The 20,622-nt window shown below is 39.8% G+C and overlaps 1 protein-coding gene across 1 annotated transcript in view; it reads right to left on the bottom strand.

Moving 5' to 3' along the window:
• LOC101166652 (reticulon-4 receptor-like 1) overlaps window positions 1-20,284 on the bottom strand; it is a 104,504-nt gene extending 84,220 nt beyond the window's left edge. Inside the window, exon 1 of the mRNA XM_023962835.1 lies at window positions 19,762-20,284. Within this exon, the coding sequence (XP_023818603.1) occupies window positions 19,762-19,774 (13 nt within the window). The 5' untranslated portion in view covers window positions 19,775-20,284. The remainder of the gene's footprint in view (window positions 1-19,761) is intronic.
• Window positions 20,285-20,622: the final 338 nt, after the last annotated feature.

The following is a 20,622-nucleotide window of genomic DNA, read 5'->3' as shown; positions in this document are numbered from 1 at the left end:
AACGTGTCTGGGGAGAATGCATGCTAGATGACATTTGCAGGAAGATTAGGCTGTCTCTATGTCACTGAGAAGACCACGTATGGTTTTCCAACCAGCCGAGTAGACTGACGAGAAGAGAAAGTGACAGGTATCATGCGTAGAGGGAAATACAAACTGGAGGAAGTTGACAGAAACCTTTCTACTCTGTTTGTAGAGTTTTAAAGGGTTTAATAACTTCCAAATTTAGCTGTTTTTCTCCATTTTTTTTTCTTTACTAATATTGACTCAAGACTTGTTTGGCCTTAGAAACCCACTCTAATGAAAATGGTGTTTTTGTTCCATTTTTCTGATGATGAAGGAAATATGTAACGTAAATGATGCCCAAAATTGCAATTTTTGAGCATTTTTTATTCACATTGTTGTGAATCAGGAGCAAAAAACTGTTTGAAAAGAGGCATATTTATGATGTAGAAAATGCACTGGGCAGGCCACAAGCCCTCTACTTCATTCCAAAACAGAGGGGGAGGAGGCTCTACCTTCTGATGAACTCCCACACTGCAGAAACGATGTCCTACAAAACAACCGTTTTTTTTGTTTGTTTTTTTTTTTTTGCTAAAACCCCCTAAAAATAGAATAATCATAATTAAAAGATCATTGGCAACGCTTTTACAATAGATCAAAAATGATTAGTGGTATTCCGCTGTTTACTGGGGATCTGGTCTTTTTGGACTCTTTACGCCATGACATTCTCATGCTCACGCTTAAGAAGTTTGGGTGTGAAATGGTCAATTGATTGCTGCAAGTCTGAGGTCACAGGCAAAATAAAGGTGGAGTTCCCTCAGGTTCAAAATAAGTAATTCCTCCAGTTTAAGGAGTTTACGTTTCTGGGCATTTTAAGTTAATTGAGATATAACTGTACAGCATCTATTAATGCATCCATGTACTGGTTTGCCTGGAATAGGTACCAGTCAAGACTCAGACTGTTTTGCTTTTTAGGCTGAAACAAAATTCTCAGATTACTAGTCAATCAATGTTTCACCCTTACCAGTGACTATTAAGCGAGGGTTGTTAACCAACAGATACAACCTTATTGGCTAAACACACCATATCCAGGTAACCAACAGCAGATAAAGTAGGATTTCTGGAAAACCAGCATAACGCCGGCCCTCAAAGCCTAGAGTTTGACACCCCTGTTTTAAACCAAAGCAAAACACTGAACACTATCTTCTCCTCGTCACTACTTCTCTCATCTTACGTCAGCATACATTAGCTCGTCCTCATGGTTTGTTAGCTTCTTATTTCATCACACAGCTCTCAAACTCACTGCAAACTTCATCCAACTTCTACTATCCGATAGGGTTGTGCCGATTGACGATATCATCGTCCATCGTGATGGGTGACTGACATCCCGATGGAGAGACACCATCGTGATGCCACGCCCCCGCCACGTTGCGCGTCGACACCATAAGCCGCGGTTACATGTACCAAATATCTTGATGGGATCAATGGTCAGATTAGAATCCAACCGTGTAGATGGGCCCAGAAAAATGTTTTCAGAATATAAAAACGTTCACTAAGGTCACACTTTCCGTCGGAATAAATCATTCGCACATGCGCAGTAGGGTTTGAAAATGGAAGGCTATAAACTCCGCCGAGCGGCTTTTTTTTTTCAAACTTTATTGTATGTAACAATTCAATACACAACAATGTTAAACAGCGCCGAGCGGCTATTTACATTGACATGTCAGCTCGGTAAAATACGAGATGATCTTCTAAACGTGCTTTTAATAATGTTACGGTTATTATGAAACACCTGTTCGCTCATCATTTGAATTTTAATCCGTGTGGTCAGTGCTTTTTCTGAACGGAGCCAGGATTAGCAGTATGCTAACACGGGCTAACAACATTAGCTTTGGGTGGTGCTGCTTGCTGGCTGCACGTAAACATGTAAGAATAACATCAGCCTTTATTTAGTCGGGACACGACTGGAAACACAAATCCGCGTGATTGTTTGAATGTTTTCTAAGGACTGAGCGACATTTCTGCTTTGAAGCTTAAACCGCTGTGTGTGCTGACGATCCGAGCTGTGCTCAGACACACTTTTAGACCCGGTTCTACTAGCGGACTACTTCTTTTCTATTTTGTTTGTTATTTTTTTGTAAAAGTCACTTCCTTCAGTTTATACTGGATCATCGCGGATTAGTCATCAGTTGGGAAATAAAATGAAAAAAGCAAAAAAACCAATAGCAGTTATATAAGAACGAAAAATGTAAAAATACCCCCCCCCCCCCCCCCGACGATGTCATCGTCCATCCCGATGGTTGACAGCAAACATCGTCAACGGCCAATTTAAGGGACATCGCCCAACCCTACTATCCGATGCCTTTTTCATTGTGGAACATCCAGTCAGTCTATCGATGGTACATGTAGCCACAAAATACATAAAGATTATTCTTTTATTTAGCTTTTTTAATTAATTATTTAAAGGCTGAATTTCACTTCATATCCCCCCCAGTAAAAAGTATACAGTAACCGTTCCAAGGGTGTATTTATTTCTCTTGACTGCAAGCAGCTCAGAAAGTACTGTATAGAAGAAAATGTGTACAACAGAAATGAGTGTTTATATAAAAACTTGAATTCGTCCTCACCTTTAGTCATTGAACATCAGACTTTCCCACTAAGTGTTTTCACCGAGGCAGGAAATGTGCTGAAAGCCTGTCAAAAATTACCGGCTGAGTTCTCTTTGTGTGGTGTGGTTGCATATTCTTCTGGTTTCTGTAAGACCTGATTGCAACTGTATTGATCAGGGCCAGCTGAGAAATCGACCTGGACTTGTCTGACATCAACCCCTCCTCCTCCTTCTAAATATTTCTCTTCCACCTTCAGCCCTCAATGTTTTCTTCATTCTTAAGCATCACTGACAGTCTTTTTATTTTGGTTCCTCTTTTCATTTTCCAAGTAAATTCTATGCTTTTTTTTCTAACCTTCTTATTTCACCGGTGCCCCCTTGATCAAAAATCATTTCCTCCTCCACTCCTTCATCCGTCTAGACAGTTCTTTGCATCTGTTTTGGTTTTCGTCATGCATCCATTACTCCTTCCTGCACATCTGCATCTCACTTTATCCTCTTGCCAATTTCTTCGCCCCTTATCTCAAATTTTGTAACCCTTGTGTGCGCTCCGTTCCTAATCTCTTCCCCACATCGCCCATCCCCCTTATTCGCCCTCTGAGTGATTAAGTGATGGTTGGGCTGGCACAGCTGGTGTAGTTGGGCATGTCGCCCATCTTCTTGACAGCTGTGCTGCAGCGTCTTTGCCAGATCCTTACTGGGGCATTAGTACTCTTGTAACATTTTCATCACAAGTTATACAGGTTTGTGGGGGACTCGCTGCACTCCAAGCTGTTTAAGCTTTCGTTTTATCATCTCGCTGCTGTTATTATAAAACTGCACAATTAGTACAAGCCAAGGTTGTACTCCATGAAAATCTTAAATCTTTCATTTTCAACCAAGTTGGTAAACTTCATTCATCTGTCTTTCTTTTTGCACTTAACATCAGACTGACTACAAAGCCTCTGTCATTAAACTCACACCTACATGTCTTCATTGAAAAAGCCTGCCACTGTCAGCGCACTGACTTCCTTTATTTAACAAGTACAGCAGAATACAGCCTCAATTGTTACTTTCAACATTTGAATAAAAAAAGATCTAACAATAGTGATTCAGTCTCAACTTTCTGTTATAAAAGTTAAGTTTTTCAAGTAAAGAGCACTGAGTCATGACCAAATAAAAATCTTTTGAGGCAAAAAATGAAGATTTGTTTAATAGTGAGGTTTTTTTTCCCTTTCCTTTTTGGGTTTTTTAGGTCATGTTTTTGAACAGACTATGATAAAAAAGTTTGGATTTCTGTTTCTGTTCTTCCACATGCCACGAGCACACCAGGTTGAAGTTGCCAATCAAGCAGCTGTTTCTGTGTTTTTGGTAATTAGTCCCAAGTGTATTTAAACCGAGCATCAGTTGTTCTGAATCACATCCTCCACCTCACCTCCATTTTTCCTATGAAGTTCACCTGTTGTTGTTGTTTTTTAATAAATATGTTAAAATTTGTTTTTCTGTTCACAAGCCAAAGTCATCTGCATCTGAATCTTACATAAACTGCTATATTTAGGGCAAGGCAGGGCAGATTTTGCACGAAAAAAGTACAAAAGTCAAACAGTTGACCTGAAGGCAGAGGTTGAATAAAAGCTGGTACTTTCTTTCTTGGATAGCTTGCAGTTGATTGCAAGAAGGGATATTCATTCAAGGCAGATGAAAGCTTTTACAAGTGGAGTATATGCCACATCTCATTGCTGTAGTTACTAATCCCAGCTGGTGACTTGGCTTGTTTAATAAATGTAAAAATGTGTTTTTTTCTGCAGTAAAGCATGCTTAGAATAAAAATACTCTATATTACTGAGCAACTTTAGGGTGGCATTACACCTTTATAGGTGTTATAAATAGGACTGTTTGGTAAAAGTAATGATCCCTGAAAAAAATGTGGTGCACAGCTTGATTCATCTGGCTTATTGCTCCCAGGTCATTAGAACTGTTGGATTCCTTCCCAGATGGCACGCGCACACATCTCACTAGCCTCGGATTAAGACTGGTGGCACACAGTGGCCTTCTATTTAAAAAACCTGGCAAACAATTTTCCCCTCTAATTAAATGTCTTAGTTAGGTCAGTCTGCTACTTCAAGTCCCCTTAGCAATTTCTATGAATGGTTAAAACAGCTAGCATTTTAGCTAAAAAATAAAATAAAAGTCTTAATTAGAATGTTATGAATAAATCCACACAATAACACGATGGTTATGACAGATGAAGTTGCAATATTAACCGCTCTGAATGAAAGAAGTCACTTCCTCCTTTGGTGGTTTGGCTCTGCAGAACTATTTATAGTATTTTATTGTACATATTTAACACTAACTGACTGTCTCTTCAATTTTAAAGGAGGTGGTCATGGACCATAAGAAAAAAACTTAAAAAAAGATATTCGAATTCAGAGATTCCATGTGTTGGTGTCTTGGTGCTTAAAACCCGAAGACAGACTAAAGTGAGAATTGTACACTGTTAAAGAACCCCTCTAATCATCTATTTAATCTATTTTAAAAGCGTTCCTGGTGTTTTATTATTATTATTATTATTATTATGCCATTTTTAACCCCCAAAGAAACCTGTTGTTTTTTAGGACATGGTTTCTGTAGAGCGGTAGTCGTTCATTAGATGGAGCAACCCCACCCGCTTTCCCTTTAAAGTTTTGTAAATTTATTTTCAAAAGCAAGTTTGAGAACTATGATGAAATGTATTCAAATTGTGTGTTTTTTTAGAACAACTTGTAACAACTTGTAAACTTGTTTTGCAATTGAACAGTTCGGTATTTCTTCTACATTTTTACCATAAAGATGAAATGCACAAAAACATGTTTGCATTGTGTGCTAGCTCCATGCTTATTCATTAGTATTTTAAACCCCAGCTCCTAGATATATTAGAATGTGTTCTATCAGCTTTGTTGCATTTAAATAGATTTTTTATGCATGTTGCTTTTTTAAATGTATCCCTATAATGTTCAGTTCCCCTCTGATTACTTTCTTTTCAACTATTTTTCATTCTAACCAATAAAAAAACATGCTAATATTAGTATGCACAAAATTCCTAGCTGGGCCTCTGATTGTTATATAAGTTTGAAACACTTATTTATAAATGTGCACATATGAACACCGTGCTTTAGAGTTATAATAGGACTCCGAGTGAAGACACAAATAGTCTATGAAAGCAAACAAACAATGTTTTTATCCACATTTGCACATTTCCTGTTTTCTCTGCCATTGCATTCTCATGTCACTCTGAAGCAGTCGAACTAAGACTTGCAAAATCCCGCCATGTCTGATCCTGTAAAGACTAAGGCATGTGTGTTTTGGTGATGGTTAGCTCAGCAATAGTAAAACAAAAAGAGGTAAACTAGACAATGTCAAACAAGCCTGTAGTGTATGTAGGGATGAGTATTGTTAAGGTTTTAACGGTACTACTACTCTTATTGATACTGCTTATCAATCTGGTATTTTAACGATACTCTTTTCGATACTATTTGAGGATAAAAAATAAATAAATAAAATAACAAGTTAAGAACATAAAGTGTTGTATTTCCCCATTATGCAACAACATTATTTTTTTAACAAAACATTTTACTTTATACATGTTTCTAACTTGAAAAGTAAAATACATTAAAAAAAAGTTATTTAAAGAAAAAATAAACAGCAATGTTTTGACATATTGCTGTCATGATATAAATATAAAACAAATGTAAATATAAATACATTTTAAATATTTTCATTTTAATTTTTATTTAAAATAAGTTATTTAATATTTATTTTAAATATTTTAAATATAAAAATATATTATATATATAATAAATATAAAACAAATTAAATACCGTAAATTCCGGACTACAAAGCGCACCCGATTACAAGCCGCACCCACCCATATTCACGTGTTTGACTGCTTTTATACATACACAAGCCGCGTCAGAGTACAAGCCGCGCATGTGTTAGCCGATATTGTCATCCTGACAGATCACGCCCAGCATCCCAGAGTGAGTGCAATTCATTAGCACATTGTGGGTGGTGCCAATTTTGCCTCTGGGTCACGTATTTGAGTGTATCGACATCTGACAAACAGCATGGAGCTCTATTCTGTTCACAAGTCCCTCAGTTATGGTGTTTTTATTTCATTTTTTTTTTACTTATTGACAATCTAGGTATCTAACATAAAATTACAAACAGTAACCATATAATCAACATTACATCCCTCAGTTATAATGAGGAAATTTACATCCGCGATTCCACATTTCCCATGAGTCTTAGGGGCTAAAGGCGGGGCCAACGCCCGGCTCGCCATTCTGTTGTACGTGTTTAAGAATTAGCAGCAGTGCATGGAGGGGTGAACGGGAAAAGCTCTCCTTCCGCTTGTGTCGCAGCAGCGTTATGGGAGTAACAGGACTGGTTAGAAAACACAACGGTAAAATAAAGCAGCGGCGACTGAAAAGCGCGCGCCTCAGCGCGATACGCGCGCCTCAGTGCGGCGCGTGCGTCAGAATTCAGAAGCCTCTGCACTCCGCGGACGCCTCTGCGCTCCGCTCCCGCCCCGCGCGCTCCTTGTCTCCCCTTCCTTTCTACTCCGACACCTCTGGCCAGGGCAGCTTCAAGGAGGAGCACTTCGTCCCCGTTGCGCCGGTGGATGGAGCAAATCGTTTCTGTGCAAAGCAATCGGACTTAAAACTGTACGTTTTGTGTATGAGGGGCGGGTGCGTTGTTACGTGTGGGAGCCTTCAGACTGCCATCGGCCCCGCAGATCAATCAGCAGGAGAAGATGTCTCCAACTCACACGGAGGCTGTGAGTTTTTCAAAGCAAAATTCCGCTTTTACGGTTTCCTTAGAAACCGTAAATGGAGTGTAAATTCACTCCATGCGCTGTTCTCTCCGTCACGCAGCAAACCGGCTTTTCCAAACCCGTTGGTGACGGTGGACTTTTTTACGCTGCTTTTAACGATTGCTTTTAACTTGAAAGCTTCATCATATTGTAGCGGCGATCACGTGCACGTTGGGTCTAATGGCCCCAAAGGATTCTGGGATGTGGCCGGGCATGCGTGTTTCATTTTGTTGAACCATGACTGAAGTGTCTAAGACCTGAAGTCAACTCCATGCTGTTTGGCTGCTAAGAGGTGTGTTGAATAAAAATGCCTCGTGCTTGGTGTTAGACAGAGAATTCAAACTATTCACTGAGTTCGAAAATACGTACATGGCGGCTGCCAATTAAATCCATAAATTAGCCGCATCACTGAAAAAGCCGCAGGGCTGTAAGCGCAGGAAAAAAGTAGCGGCTTGTAGTCCGGAAATTACGGTAAACTGTTCACTCTAAACTAAAATACAGTTGCGTAGGGTAACATGGTGGAGTATGCAGGTAGATTGCAGAAAGCTGCACGTTCCTCTTTTTTTTTTTTTAAGTTCTGCATATGGTGCAGGATTTGAACCATAATAAACACATTCATCTTTGCTAATAATTTACTTCTTCTGCGAGTCCTGTGTTCAAACTTCAAGGGCTTCTGGGGGAATTTCCATAGCATTCATTTCCAAGCTGAGTGCGTTCTTGAGTGAGCGATGCGGCCGCCCGCCGCGACTCTTGCTGCTTCATCACCGCGGTGATCAAAATCCCACACCGTCACAGCTGTACTACAGAGCGGTTTAATAAAGAATCATTCACCGTTCTACTGGAGGAAACCTTTTATTACTGTTCTCCTTCACTCCCTTACAACAAACATGAACGCGCGTGCAACTCCAGCACACTTGTGTGCGCTCTTACTTAGGGCTGTGACAGTGTGGGATTTTTGATCACCGGGGTGCTAAACCATCAGGGGGCGGGGTGTCGCGGTTAACAGCAGCAGGGCAGGAGGCTCCGCCTTTGTTTATACAGACACGTAACTTTGCGCTGCACAAAATAGTTCCAAAACAAAACATGTAGTGATATTCATCGAAATCTAACAGTGCTCGTTCATGTTTGGTGTTACGGAGTGAAGGAAAACAGTAATAACCCACACACACACACACACACAAAATCCTCCGGCGGGCGGTTGTGTCGCGCACTCAAGAAAGAATTGAATACAATGGAAATTAATACAATGGAAATGAATAATTAGAACGCAGAGATGGAAACTTCTGCTGTAGAATGAGGATGTGTATGTGCTTCTGAAACCGCGCATGTTTATGTAAGTAGAGGCAGCGCGTGCAGAGTAGAGATCAAAAATCCCACACCATCATAGCCTCTAGTTTATATCTTGTGGGACACAAAAAAATGCAACTTCTCCAGTACCGATAGCAGAACGGTCATTCAATACCGGGGCTCGGTACTCATCCCTAAGTGTATGTGTTTTCTTAGTTAAAAAAAAAATCTCAGCAAGGAAAACAAAAATGCTCAGCGGAAACAGCAATTTTCTAGTTTGCTCCACAAATTATCAAAACAAATTCCATTACAAAACTCAAGACTATGGTTCTCCAATAAAAAACAATTATATAACAGTTCACACCTCACTGCAACTTGAAGCCTGATTTGTTTTTACTCATAAAAGAACAAGGAAGAACTTTATTTTGGTCAAGTTTTGTTCGAGACTTTTGACATTCTGGGTTTTAATCTATCACTATTCCGTAGAAAAAGCGGATTCTGAAAGTACAGATAGAAATCCATGTCAAAGTTGATAGAAAAACAAAAATGTGAAATTCTTTAGAAAATTTCACGTAATCTTCTGGATTCTCCTTGCTTCATAGTACCCTAATTTAGTATAACATGGCACAAACTGACAGGTATTTTTCTCACAAATTTGCTCTCTTTGTTAATTGTCTATTAGGTGACTTCGAATTAAGACCAAAAAGAAACTATGTCTTAAAGATGCAAACACTATTCTCCAATTTTCAGCTGGTCCAACTGCTTGAGCAGTTTGTTAAGATGTTCCTGCTGCTGTTTATGCCTTGTGTTAACGGTACAGCATTGAAAGTGGGCTTTAACTATAAGTGTAGGCACCAGTCAGAAGCAGATGGGCCTGTTAATGCAGTGATGTTGTTATGTAAGCCCTGCTATCTTTGGCCCCATGTGTCTGTCTATACTGCAGTAAAGTGAGGGGCAGAATACAAGAGAAAAAGGAGTTTGTGAGTCAATGTGTCTGTTTGAGCCAATCACTACTTGCAACACACACACACACACACACACACACACACACTGAAGGACAGATGGGGATTGATGTAGTAAATCAGAAGGAATTGACTTGTAGTCCAGGGTTTGATGAACTCTTCTCCCTCTTTAACCCATCTTCCTCATTTCCCTACAAGCTGGGTAGCAGCCAATGCAAACGTCCAACACTCATCCGTACAAAGATACAAGAAAATACATTTCAGAGGAGTACGACACAATAAATCAACTTAATCCTTGAATCGATTTATATTCCTACGATCCAACCATATTGATCCTTCTGAGACAACTTGTTAATCGAATCGACCTCCACCATTATAAAATCAATTAAAAAGGAAACAAATCAATTATATTAATATTTTAAAATACCATTTGAATTGAGGCACAGTAGGTTTATTTTACTAATGTGAAAATGAACTATTGCATCACAGCGGAAAACACACAAGTGATGATAGTAAAAAGTTATCAGTCCATCAAAACAATCCAATGTGTGGAAACACTATGAATATAGCAAAGACATGTGACCATACAGTGTGCTAGAATAATTTTTCGATGTGGAAAAACAACAGTGGGCTGAACTTTAGAAAACTAAAATGTGAATTGTTTTGCCATCAACGCTTGTTTACTTGTTTGTTTGAACACAGTTTTAATTTACACTTTATTATCTTGTAAGAAATACAGTGAATCTGGAAAACTTTACCTGCACTGTTTCTGTATCCAGGTATCTATCTCTGAGTCACACTGGTTGAAGTTTTGGATAAAGATGACCTGGATCCATTTTTGGTCAGTAAATCAGATCAAATCATTACACCCCTACAATAGAGCGAAGAACTTCAAACTAAAAGATAATAAGGAAGAAAACTGTTAAGAGTTGATTTCTTATGCATATTTTTACATCTGTAGATCTTCAGCCAATTTATGTAAGATTTGTTGTAGTGAGTAAAACAAAGAAAAACCCATAAAAACCAAAAAAGGAACTTTTTTCAAGATGTTGAAGAAGAAATCTTCAAAAATATCTTTAGATCCCACTTGATCCCTTTTGGGGTCCTGGGTCATTGGATTCAACCTAGCAACTGTCGGGGGTAAGGTAGGGCACACCCTTAAATATTTTTATATTTGTAATTTTGAAAAGAGGATGAATCTATCCTCAGTCATTCTATGTCTAAAGTTCTTTCAGCTTTTTGCTAAAAGTTGATTCAGGTTCTGTTTGTTTCTTGCTTTCCGCATTATCTCTCACCAGCATCAACAGAGACTACAACTCACATAAATATTGAACACTATACGCAACAACACTGTTCATGTTTTCTTTTGCTGGGACTTTATAATAGACTGAAATGAGAGACTTATTCAGCATCTTCAAGATACCTACATGGAAAACCTGCTGCAGAATGTGACAGGTCGTGCAGGCATAATAAATAGCAGATTCTAATGAGTTTTTTTTATTGAAATCTCCAAATTGTGTTTCCATAGCAATAGAGCGCATAATTTATTCATCAATGTTTAAATGCTTCTTTGTTAACCAGAAAAAAATGATGGATATCAGGCTCAGCCAGGACAGAACTTGGAACTGAGGCCGCTGGCTAAGACATAAACACCCATGACAATGAACACAGTGCTTATCGCAATAACTTGTTTTTTGAACCGCATTAGAAAAAAAAAGGGAAGCAAAGGAGCGGGACGGTGAAAGGATGGACTGAGCTGTGTGATCTTGCAGCACAGCCATGCTGCTGAGAGACATGGACTCCAAACATCTTCTCAAAAACCAAAACAGCTATCAATTATTCAACAGGTACAGAGCGCACCAGCTACAGAGGAGAAGACATGGAAGGAGATGAGGTTTGAGAGGAGAGGAGGGGTGGAGGAGATACTGTACATCCTGCAGGAGGGATATGCACAAAAGATTGGAATTTTCATTCAGCCGTTGCCTTTAGAAAATCACTGTGGAGGCACTGTTTGTTTGTTTGTATCAGCGACAATAAACAAACACAGGACTTTGCATCTTTGTCGAAACCTGCCAAAACTTCTTTTCTCTCTTTGAATCCAGCATAAAAATCTCAAACAAAAATACAATGATAATATAGAATCCACAAGGATTTCTGGCTAAATAAAGGTTTTGTGATTTTATTTTTTATTTTATTTTTTGCAATACATTGCAGTCTAAATAGCACTTAAAGATCCACTCTGATGAAAATTGGGTTTTTGGCGTTTTAAACAAATTCTTGTAGTGTTTTTCTCATAATGGAGGACATATTTAAAAGCAAATTAAGCTTAAAATTACATTTCTGAGAACATCTTCGCTCCAATCGTTGTGAATCAGGAGAAGGCGAAAAAATATTGTTTAAAAATAGCTTGTATTAGTGGCGTAGGTGCTACGGTCGGCGGGCCACAAGATCCCTGCTTTGCTCCATTCTGATGAATCCACTTCTAGACGACTGGATCCATGAACATCTTGGTTTTCCTCATCCAAGCTGGCGTCTGGTTTAAAACTGTACAGCTGGTTAGCTCCAGTATTTCTTGGCTTTAATGTTGCTCTGGTAATGTTAGGTTGGAACTGTGAAGGGCTGTAAGCTTGCGGGAGAGACTCTAAACAGATTGGCAACACTCCAACCCACCACTCATGCTACATTTACACCGGGCTCAGAAACGCCGTTCAAGCAACCATTTCCAATGAAAAGTCTGTGTACACTCAAGTTTGGGCTTACTCTTTCAAATCTCTCTCGTTCATGCATCGCTACGCAAGTTTTTTAGTCCATTTTCAGGCTCTACGTACAAAACGCATGTCTATTGAACAAGCATTGAAAGTTAAACCAGTTAAACTTTGACCAATCAGAGACAATGATTTAGTAGGGACACATGGGTAGCGTCCTTTTCATTTCACGAAAGTACCAACTGTTTGAAAATTGATCATGAAGGATGAATTAATAGTTCCGGTTTTCCCCCAACAGAATGAAATGACGCCAAGTCTTTCATATGTCGAAAGAGAGCTTTGAAAGAAAAAGCCTGGAGCAAGATTTGCCCCCCATTGACGTTTTGCACCAAGCCTCTTCAAACTGAGTGCATGCGGTAGTATCATGTAGCAACAGTCCAGTGTGACCACAAAATGCTAAAAGCACATTAATGAAAGCCTGTTTAGCACGTTCTTGAACACGCATCACGTCCGATTAGAACATAGCATCAGAGGCAAATTTCTGATGAAGTATTGCCGCTCTGCAGTAACTATGTCTTAGAAAACAACTTTTTTGTTTGTTTGTTTGCTTGGTGTTTTTTTTATTTTTTATTTTGTAACTAAAATCTGGTTAAAAATTATAATTAAAAGACCACTGGGAACACTTTGAAAATGAATCAAAAGATGATCGGACAGGGACTTTAAGACTGAAATGTGTGAACATGAAAGTAAACAGATGAAAACAAAGTATGAAGAAGTTTTTATTTAAAATCCAATTTGACAGGGATTTCTTCTTCTTTCTCTTAAAATTTCAGCCAATTGAACAAGAAATCTAATTGCTAGGTTTGCAGCATGAAAGCCACATGTTTATTAGTTAAAACTGCTGTATAATCACAAATTCCTTCTGCCCTACTGTAAGTTGGTGTTCAGTAGGTCGGGGATGGAGGTGGGTGTATTTTTAAGGTTTATAAAGAGCCGGGCTGTCTCGTTACTGCTAACAAAGGCGGTCTTTTTCTGTACTTGATACATGAAATTTCAATCCATCCTCGCATGTCACACTCTGACAGAAACGTCTCAAAAATGTCCGTGGCTCATTTACTTTAATCAGCAGATGAAGACGCACCCGCGAGCGACTGCTTCATCCAGCTGTCACTCCCTCTGGTGACAAGAAAATACCAAAGTTCCTGAGCCGAGAGAGACACAAGACTGTAGCACACACCCACACAATCAGCCTCCATCAGCTCAAGTGTCTTCACCTGCCATTGGCTCTGTCTTTCTGCAGGAAGCCTTTCTTTATCATCCAGGTGAAGTGTGTTTCCAAATAATCATATGTTTCCTGACTTCTTTCTTTCTTCCTCTATCTCGTAGTTTATCTCTCCTCTTTTTTGTTCTACACCAGCATTTGTTTAGCGTACGGAACCACTCTTGGGTTCGGCTCTGGCACTCGCACTTTTGACTCCCGAGGCTCACACGAAAAAATCACACCCTTCTTTTGAAGGCTTTGTACTCGCTATAGTATGTGATCAAACGCAATTATTTTCCACCCCTCTTTCATTGCAAAGTCTTTTTCCTCTCCCAGATGCAGAAACACCTTTTTTTTTCTCACACTCTCCCATCAGATACAACTGAACATGTAACTTGCCCCTCAGCTGTTGCAAAGTGAACCTGCAATCAGAGGTTTTTACAGGACTCCTGACAGGGAGAGATCCCTGCTTTGATTGGACAATTTGATCATGCAAGATTTTTCTATTGACTATGAAGCCACATTTCCATGTGCTGTCTGTAAAGTAGGAGCTGTCTAGATACCATCATACTTAAAGTTGAAAGGTTACGCAGGAATAAACCATTTCTATCTGCAGAGCTAGCTAATTTTTCATTTGCTTTTAGGTCCTATGGGGTTATAGATATACGCTTTTGTTTACCTCTCTATATTTAGCATGTCATATGTGTCAATTTTAAACTTTTTCTATGTGTTTACCTCCCTTTATAATAAAATTCTACACTAAACCATTAATGAAGCGTGAGAATTACAGGACAGTGTGTCATTTCCTGCCAAAAGCACAGCAAAATAGAACACAAGGATCCGTATTTTGGGTAATGTTTTATGTTTGCAGCTGAGTATTTCAAATTTGGGCTGATGTCCTTAAATGACAGGAGTTACACAGGGGGTCGACAGAGAAGCACTTTGCACTCACCAGAGTCTTCTGAATATTAATGACACTTGGTGCATCCGATGAAAGAACCCATTCTGCTCTGTTTAGGTCAAGGAAAAGAGTCTGAAGGCAACCCAGTTTCATTTTATGACACAGGCTAAGTTTAGACATACTATTACCATGAAAAAAGTGTTTCGTCGAATGCACCACAGGTTTTCAGGTGGTGTACAGCACAATTTCACACATTTGTCCCCCCCCCCCCTTTTTTAGGCCTTTTTTGTCCGACTTTGACGGATCAGAAATGCAACACTTCGGCTCTTGTAATTATTTTACCATATTTACACAGGGCATCAATTATAAATGGGACGCAGGCTCCCAGAAAATTGCTGTGCAGCTAAATGATAAAACAAGATTAGGCAGGCAGAGCGTTCTGAGCTGAGGAAACACAGGACAGAATGAGTCTGTGAGTAACCTTGAGATGAGAGAGAAGGAACACTTGCAAAGGTCGTTGATATGCAGAGCTGTCACAGGGATTCTCGCCGTGTGTGCTGCGTGTTGGTTCGTTGTGTCCTCTTCTCTGATAACTTGCATTACAGATGTAATTGATTGTCGTTTGAATTCCATCTCATCTATTGATTCCTGAGATGATCTGGTTGGCTATTAGGTTACATCCTCCACAAAAGTGACACATTCTCCAAAACCAGGTCCTGATTTGTGAAATCGGGATGTCAGCACTGCAAGAGCTCATTTGGATCACTCTCAAATCTCAATTACACTAATATTTGGAGCCCTTCAGCCCGCTTAAACACATTATAGCAAAGCCGTTTGTTAGCATTATCCACCAAGGGGATTATGTGTGCAAAACAAGGCGAAAGAGCAGGAGTGCCTTGTCTAACTGTCCTCCAGATAATAGCTTTTAGACTAAATATATGTGTGCCAACTCTGCAGTCTCCAGCAGGAGAGGACTTTGAACGTCACATCACTTCTTTGCCTTTTTGTTATTAGAAGCACCACTTTGTTTGGTAACAGTAAGCTGTTTTAGGCCCAAACTTTGGAATTTAATTAGAACAACGTTCTTTTTTTTTTGCTCAAGCTAGCATGGAAATATTAAACAAGTTCAGAAAAGTTGCAGTTTTACCACCAAATATTGACACTGAAAGTTTGCATAATTGTCAGAGCAGAGCGGAGGAATCCAAAAAGAAGATCATAGCTGGAGGTAGTTGCATAATAATTTCACATCTCAGATATTGCTTTTTTTGTGTGTGTTTTAAGTGTAGTCACAGCAAAGGCAAAAAAAAACAAAAAAAAAAAAGACGTCATCAGTCAAAGTCGATGATATGAGAGGAAGAGCTTTGTGCCTTCAGGTGCTGGCATTTATAAAATACAAGTTGCGTAATCATATTGTTTTCCATAAAAGTGCAAACCATCAACTCAATGCAAATGTGTTTCTCCTCCCGTCTGTCTCTCTTAAAGATTAGGAACAGTATCAGGCAAAAATGACACAAATGCATTAGAATATTGCATGCTAAAGGACAGGTGAATCAGCATCTGTGTTCCTCTGGGCCACTGTGGACACACACATACAGAAGACTGATGTAACAGACTAAGATATTCGGTGACACAAGTAGTTAGGATGAGAGGATTTTTTGGGGGGAGGAAAATGCAAATAAATCTCTATAAATGTAACCTTTTCACAGAAAATCCACATACAGATACTTACAATCGTCACATATAGTTATTTAGTTTGCTAAATGATTGCTTGAACTAAAATAAAATTATAGACTTTGCTAGTTAAAAGTAACTGAAAATAAGAAAAACTTTAACAATAGGATGCTGTGTATTACTATTGATGCAAATTTACATCAAACCACGTTTCTTCCAAATTTACCTTTAACAGCATGAGTGACGTTTATGTCATATTTGGAAATTAATTCAGGCGTCAAGGGGTTAAATATTCTGCAAACAAGCTAATCCATTTAAACTATTACTGCAAATGTTTTTAAGATGGACACAGACATTTTGTTATCTGATGTGTTTTTAAAAGTGTTGTGCAAAAATAATGTATGTGTAGTGTCTGTCTGCTTTAGGTTAAATATCATGCTACAAATCAAGCTTTAAAAACTCTCTGGGAAAGAAAAAAAAGAAAAAGCTTTGGTTGTTACCCAAACCAGTCAAGCTAGCAGCCAATCAGCCTGCCAGGCCTCTCTTTTCTCTGAGTGATGCTGGCAGCAGCAGCTGCCCAAGCAGAGAGGATAGAGAGGGATGGGGGGGGCATAAGGAAAAAGATCATTTTCATTACACCAAAAACCCTTATCCTCATTCTCCACTTTTCCTCAGTGGAGAGACATGCATGCAGGTCGGGTGACAGATGTAGTATCGCAGGCTGACTGCACAATTACGCTGAATTGTATTATTGTGACTGACAGCAACACATCATTGTGCAAAGCAGTGTGTTTTTGTTTTTTTTTAGCTGTTTGAGCGGGTGTACGGGTAAGTGGGCGTGTGCTACCCAACTGAAATTGCAGCAAGATTAAAATTGAAGCTTGTCTCCCTCAAGCGAGCCACTCTCTCTGTCTGTCACATACATACAGAAAGGGGCGGGGGGGGGGGGGGTGACAGCACTAATCAGCCCTCTGTCAACCCCATTAGGTCTCATCCTTAATGAGGAGATCACCCAGCTTGTGTCCAGGCTTAGACCAAAGAGGGGTGATGTGCACTGTGGTGTCTGAGTGTGGTTTTATGTAAACAGCAGAAAAATGCAATGTCTCCATTGAGGAATGGTGGGGGGGGGGGGGTTGTGTTTTCTTTTTCCGCCACTAGTTTTTCGCAGCAGCAGCTCGGAACTCGTCGCAAAACTGTTGATGCCTTTCACCAAGATGTTCTTTTGGAGGAGACGACTGGCAGATGAGTCACCAGCAAACTCAAATCCTGACATTTCTGCCTGTTTCTGTCCATTTTTATATTTGACTTCCAAAGTGATTTATTTATTATTTTTATTATTTTTATCATTATTGGTGCAAATAGAGAAGACAGATGCTTTCACAGGTTGGAGCTTACCTGTTAACCTGCCGAAAGGCAAAGTCACTGTGCTCAGCCTCACTATGTCTCACTGTCACCACAGAGAACATACTAAGCTACACCTTTAGCTGCTTTAAAGTCCCACTCCAATCATCTTTTGATCTATTGTAGAAATGTTCCCAGTGGCCATTTCATTATGATTTTACCAGTTTTATAGCCAAAATTAGAAAAACAAAAGCAACAGCTGAGTGACTTTCTAGTACAGTGATCCCTTGCTGCAACACGGTTTACTTTTCACGGTTTCGCCACTTCACGGATTTGCATCGTGCATTGTGTTCTGCATTCTGATTGGCTAAAAAGTCACTCCGCTTCTTCTCTACCTGTGCGTCAATAACGTTGCAGTTTAATATGTACATGTATGTAAAACAGCTGGCCAAATTTACATTACGCACGTGCAAATTCTCTTGCAATTTCGAGTTTCTCTAAAACCCATAGAAAAAGAGCGACAACAACTGCCAATCACTATGTTCTTCTCCCGAACAAACACAGCTGCACCGCGGGCTTCAAAAGAAGAAAACACTGCAGTGGAGTCAGGATGCAGCGGCTCAGTCTGAAGAGCAGTGAAATACACCTGAGTCACTATTTGTCCCACTGTACTTTGTATTTTTTTCATAATCATTTTATATTTTCTCCCGTTTAATCCAATTCTTCGGGGTCGCGGTGGGCGGGGCTAATATCCGCGATTTGAAGCCTTCTGTTCACATCGATGATTAAAATGATTATTTGACAGTACAGTGCAGAAGTTATTTGTTGAAAAAAAGTTTCTAAAGTACTTTTATTTGTGAAACAAATGCTTGAGCCTGTAAAATGGTTTGTTCATTCTTTTCAATTTACAATAGAGTATTTAATTGTATAATAATTGTTAAAAAAAAATAAAGATTTCTACTTCACGGATTTTGCCTATCACGGGTTCTTTCTGGAACCTAACCCCTCTATAAAACAAGGGTTTACTGTACATAGTTTCTGCAGAACAGCATGAGTTCTTTAGAAAAATTTGCCCCTGAGTTGTGGGTGGGACTGTTAACACAGAGTAGGCCCCCATCATCCCTTTGTTTACATGTTCTCCAGCTAGTTTACAGTCCCTCACAGCCCCAGCATAACTTTAGAGGTGCAACAAAAATGGTGAGCATTATTGCAGCTATCCATTCATTCATCATTCATTCATTTTCTTAACCGTTTATTCCCTTTCGGGCTCACGGGGCTGCCGGAGCTTATCCCGGCCACTTGTGGGCGAAGGCAGGGGACAACCTGGGCAGGTCGCCAGTCTGTCGCAGGGTAGAATGTCCTCAAACACACACCCATTCACTCTCACAGTCACACCTATGGACAATTTAGAGTTGCCAATTGACCTATGAAGCATGTTTTTGGAGCTATCCAGCTGTACAGTTTTGAGCCAAATGCCAGCTCGAACGAGGAAAACGAAGAATGTGGCTTGCAGTAGTAGGTCCTACGTCACAGTACTTACAAGCTTTTTCCTGCATATTTTTCAATATCAAAATCCTCAGAAATACAAAGTTAAACTTAAATATCTTTATATATGTCCCCCGCCATGAGGGGAATGCTACAGGCACATGTTAAAACCACCAAAAACACGATTTTTATCGGAGTGGCAGTGGGTCTTTAATCTCAACCATTTCTCCCTGCAGACATATGTTCGATAGGCTTACTCGACATTACGCAGGCAGAAACGTGGCTCATATCCCTCCAACAAACTTTCGACAAAAAACGCCCAAAACTAAGAACTTTATCCTTCTTTTTACAACCACCTTCTCACGTGCTCGCCTTCACGCTCCCACACACACAGGCGCGCGCGCAGCATCAGCAGCGGCTCGAGCCCTTTTCGTCCAGCAGGCTCCTTAAACTGCAGTGCGGCAGCAGTTTGCTATTTTAAGAATAATTTTTACATGAAGTGAATAAATATTTAATCCGCTTTCCAGTCTTGGCCGCCTGGGCGGATGGAGGGCTGAAGGGCTGTTTAAGGAGCAACCGGGGCGGATTAATATGTGGTTTATAATGAGACCAAAATGAAACTTAAAAGACTACCCAGCAACTCTAAAACAACAATAAAAAATAAAAACATAATTGTTGGCCGAAGTGGCTCACTTGGTGTGAGTCTTACCTCGCCTGAACATGTTGGCTGTCGGGATCGTCTAGCAGACTCGGTGCTGAAGTAGCATCCTTGTGAGGAGATTGTTTTGATTCCCGTCGGTCTTCCCAAGTCAAGGCAAAAATAAATGAAGGCTCTATTGAAGCTGAGCTCTTATTGAGGTCAAATATTTAGACGGAAAAAAAACATCCACCGGCGCATAAATAAGTTTAAGATAGTTTTTTAAAACACTAAAGTATTAAAAAGACAGTCCCAACACACTGGCTGGCTCGGGCTGCGGTGTGATGTTCAGCTCACCGCCATCTGCTGTTTAGGATTTACAAAGCGTGCATTATGGCATATTTTATTAAAAATATAGATATTGTCCAGAGTTGGTCGAAAATAGGTCGAGAGCAAATGAAAGTTCCTCTACGTGTCCATTGTCGCCTTCCTTAACGCGGACTGCTGGGCTGCCGGCGCTGCCCGTCTGCTGCCGCCTCCGTTACCGGAGACAGAGAGCTGCGAGGCTTCTGCTCCCCTCCCATCCCAAAGCGAGCAGAAGTGACGAATGGCAGAACATCTCCTTCACTGTCTCTGAATTCAAACGCTTTATTTGGCATGACAGCGAAGAAGCCAGACTGCTCACGACGAAGCAATTACAAGAAGAACAGCTCTTTTATTACAAATCCTCCTCTTATCAGGTCTTGCACTCTCATTCTTACCAACCTTTTTTTTTCTATTTCCATCAATTTATTTTATTTCAGTATAGAACAAGGATTACTCCAAAAAAAATTCCAATTAAAATCCATTTGGTGTTTTTCACTTGACCTACTCTTGTTCTTCTTTCTTCTATTCATTTTCTCCCAGTCTCTCAGTGTTTCGCTTTCTTTTAGA

Source organism: Oryzias latipes, chromosome 14, assembly GCF_002234675.1.
Source record: "Oryzias latipes chromosome 14, ASM223467v1".
NCBI classification, from domain to species: Eukaryota; Metazoa; Chordata; class Actinopteri; order Beloniformes; family Adrianichthyidae; genus Oryzias; species Oryzias latipes.
Note: the sequence above shows the minus strand (reverse complement) of the source record. Positions and strands in the feature narration are given on the sequence as shown.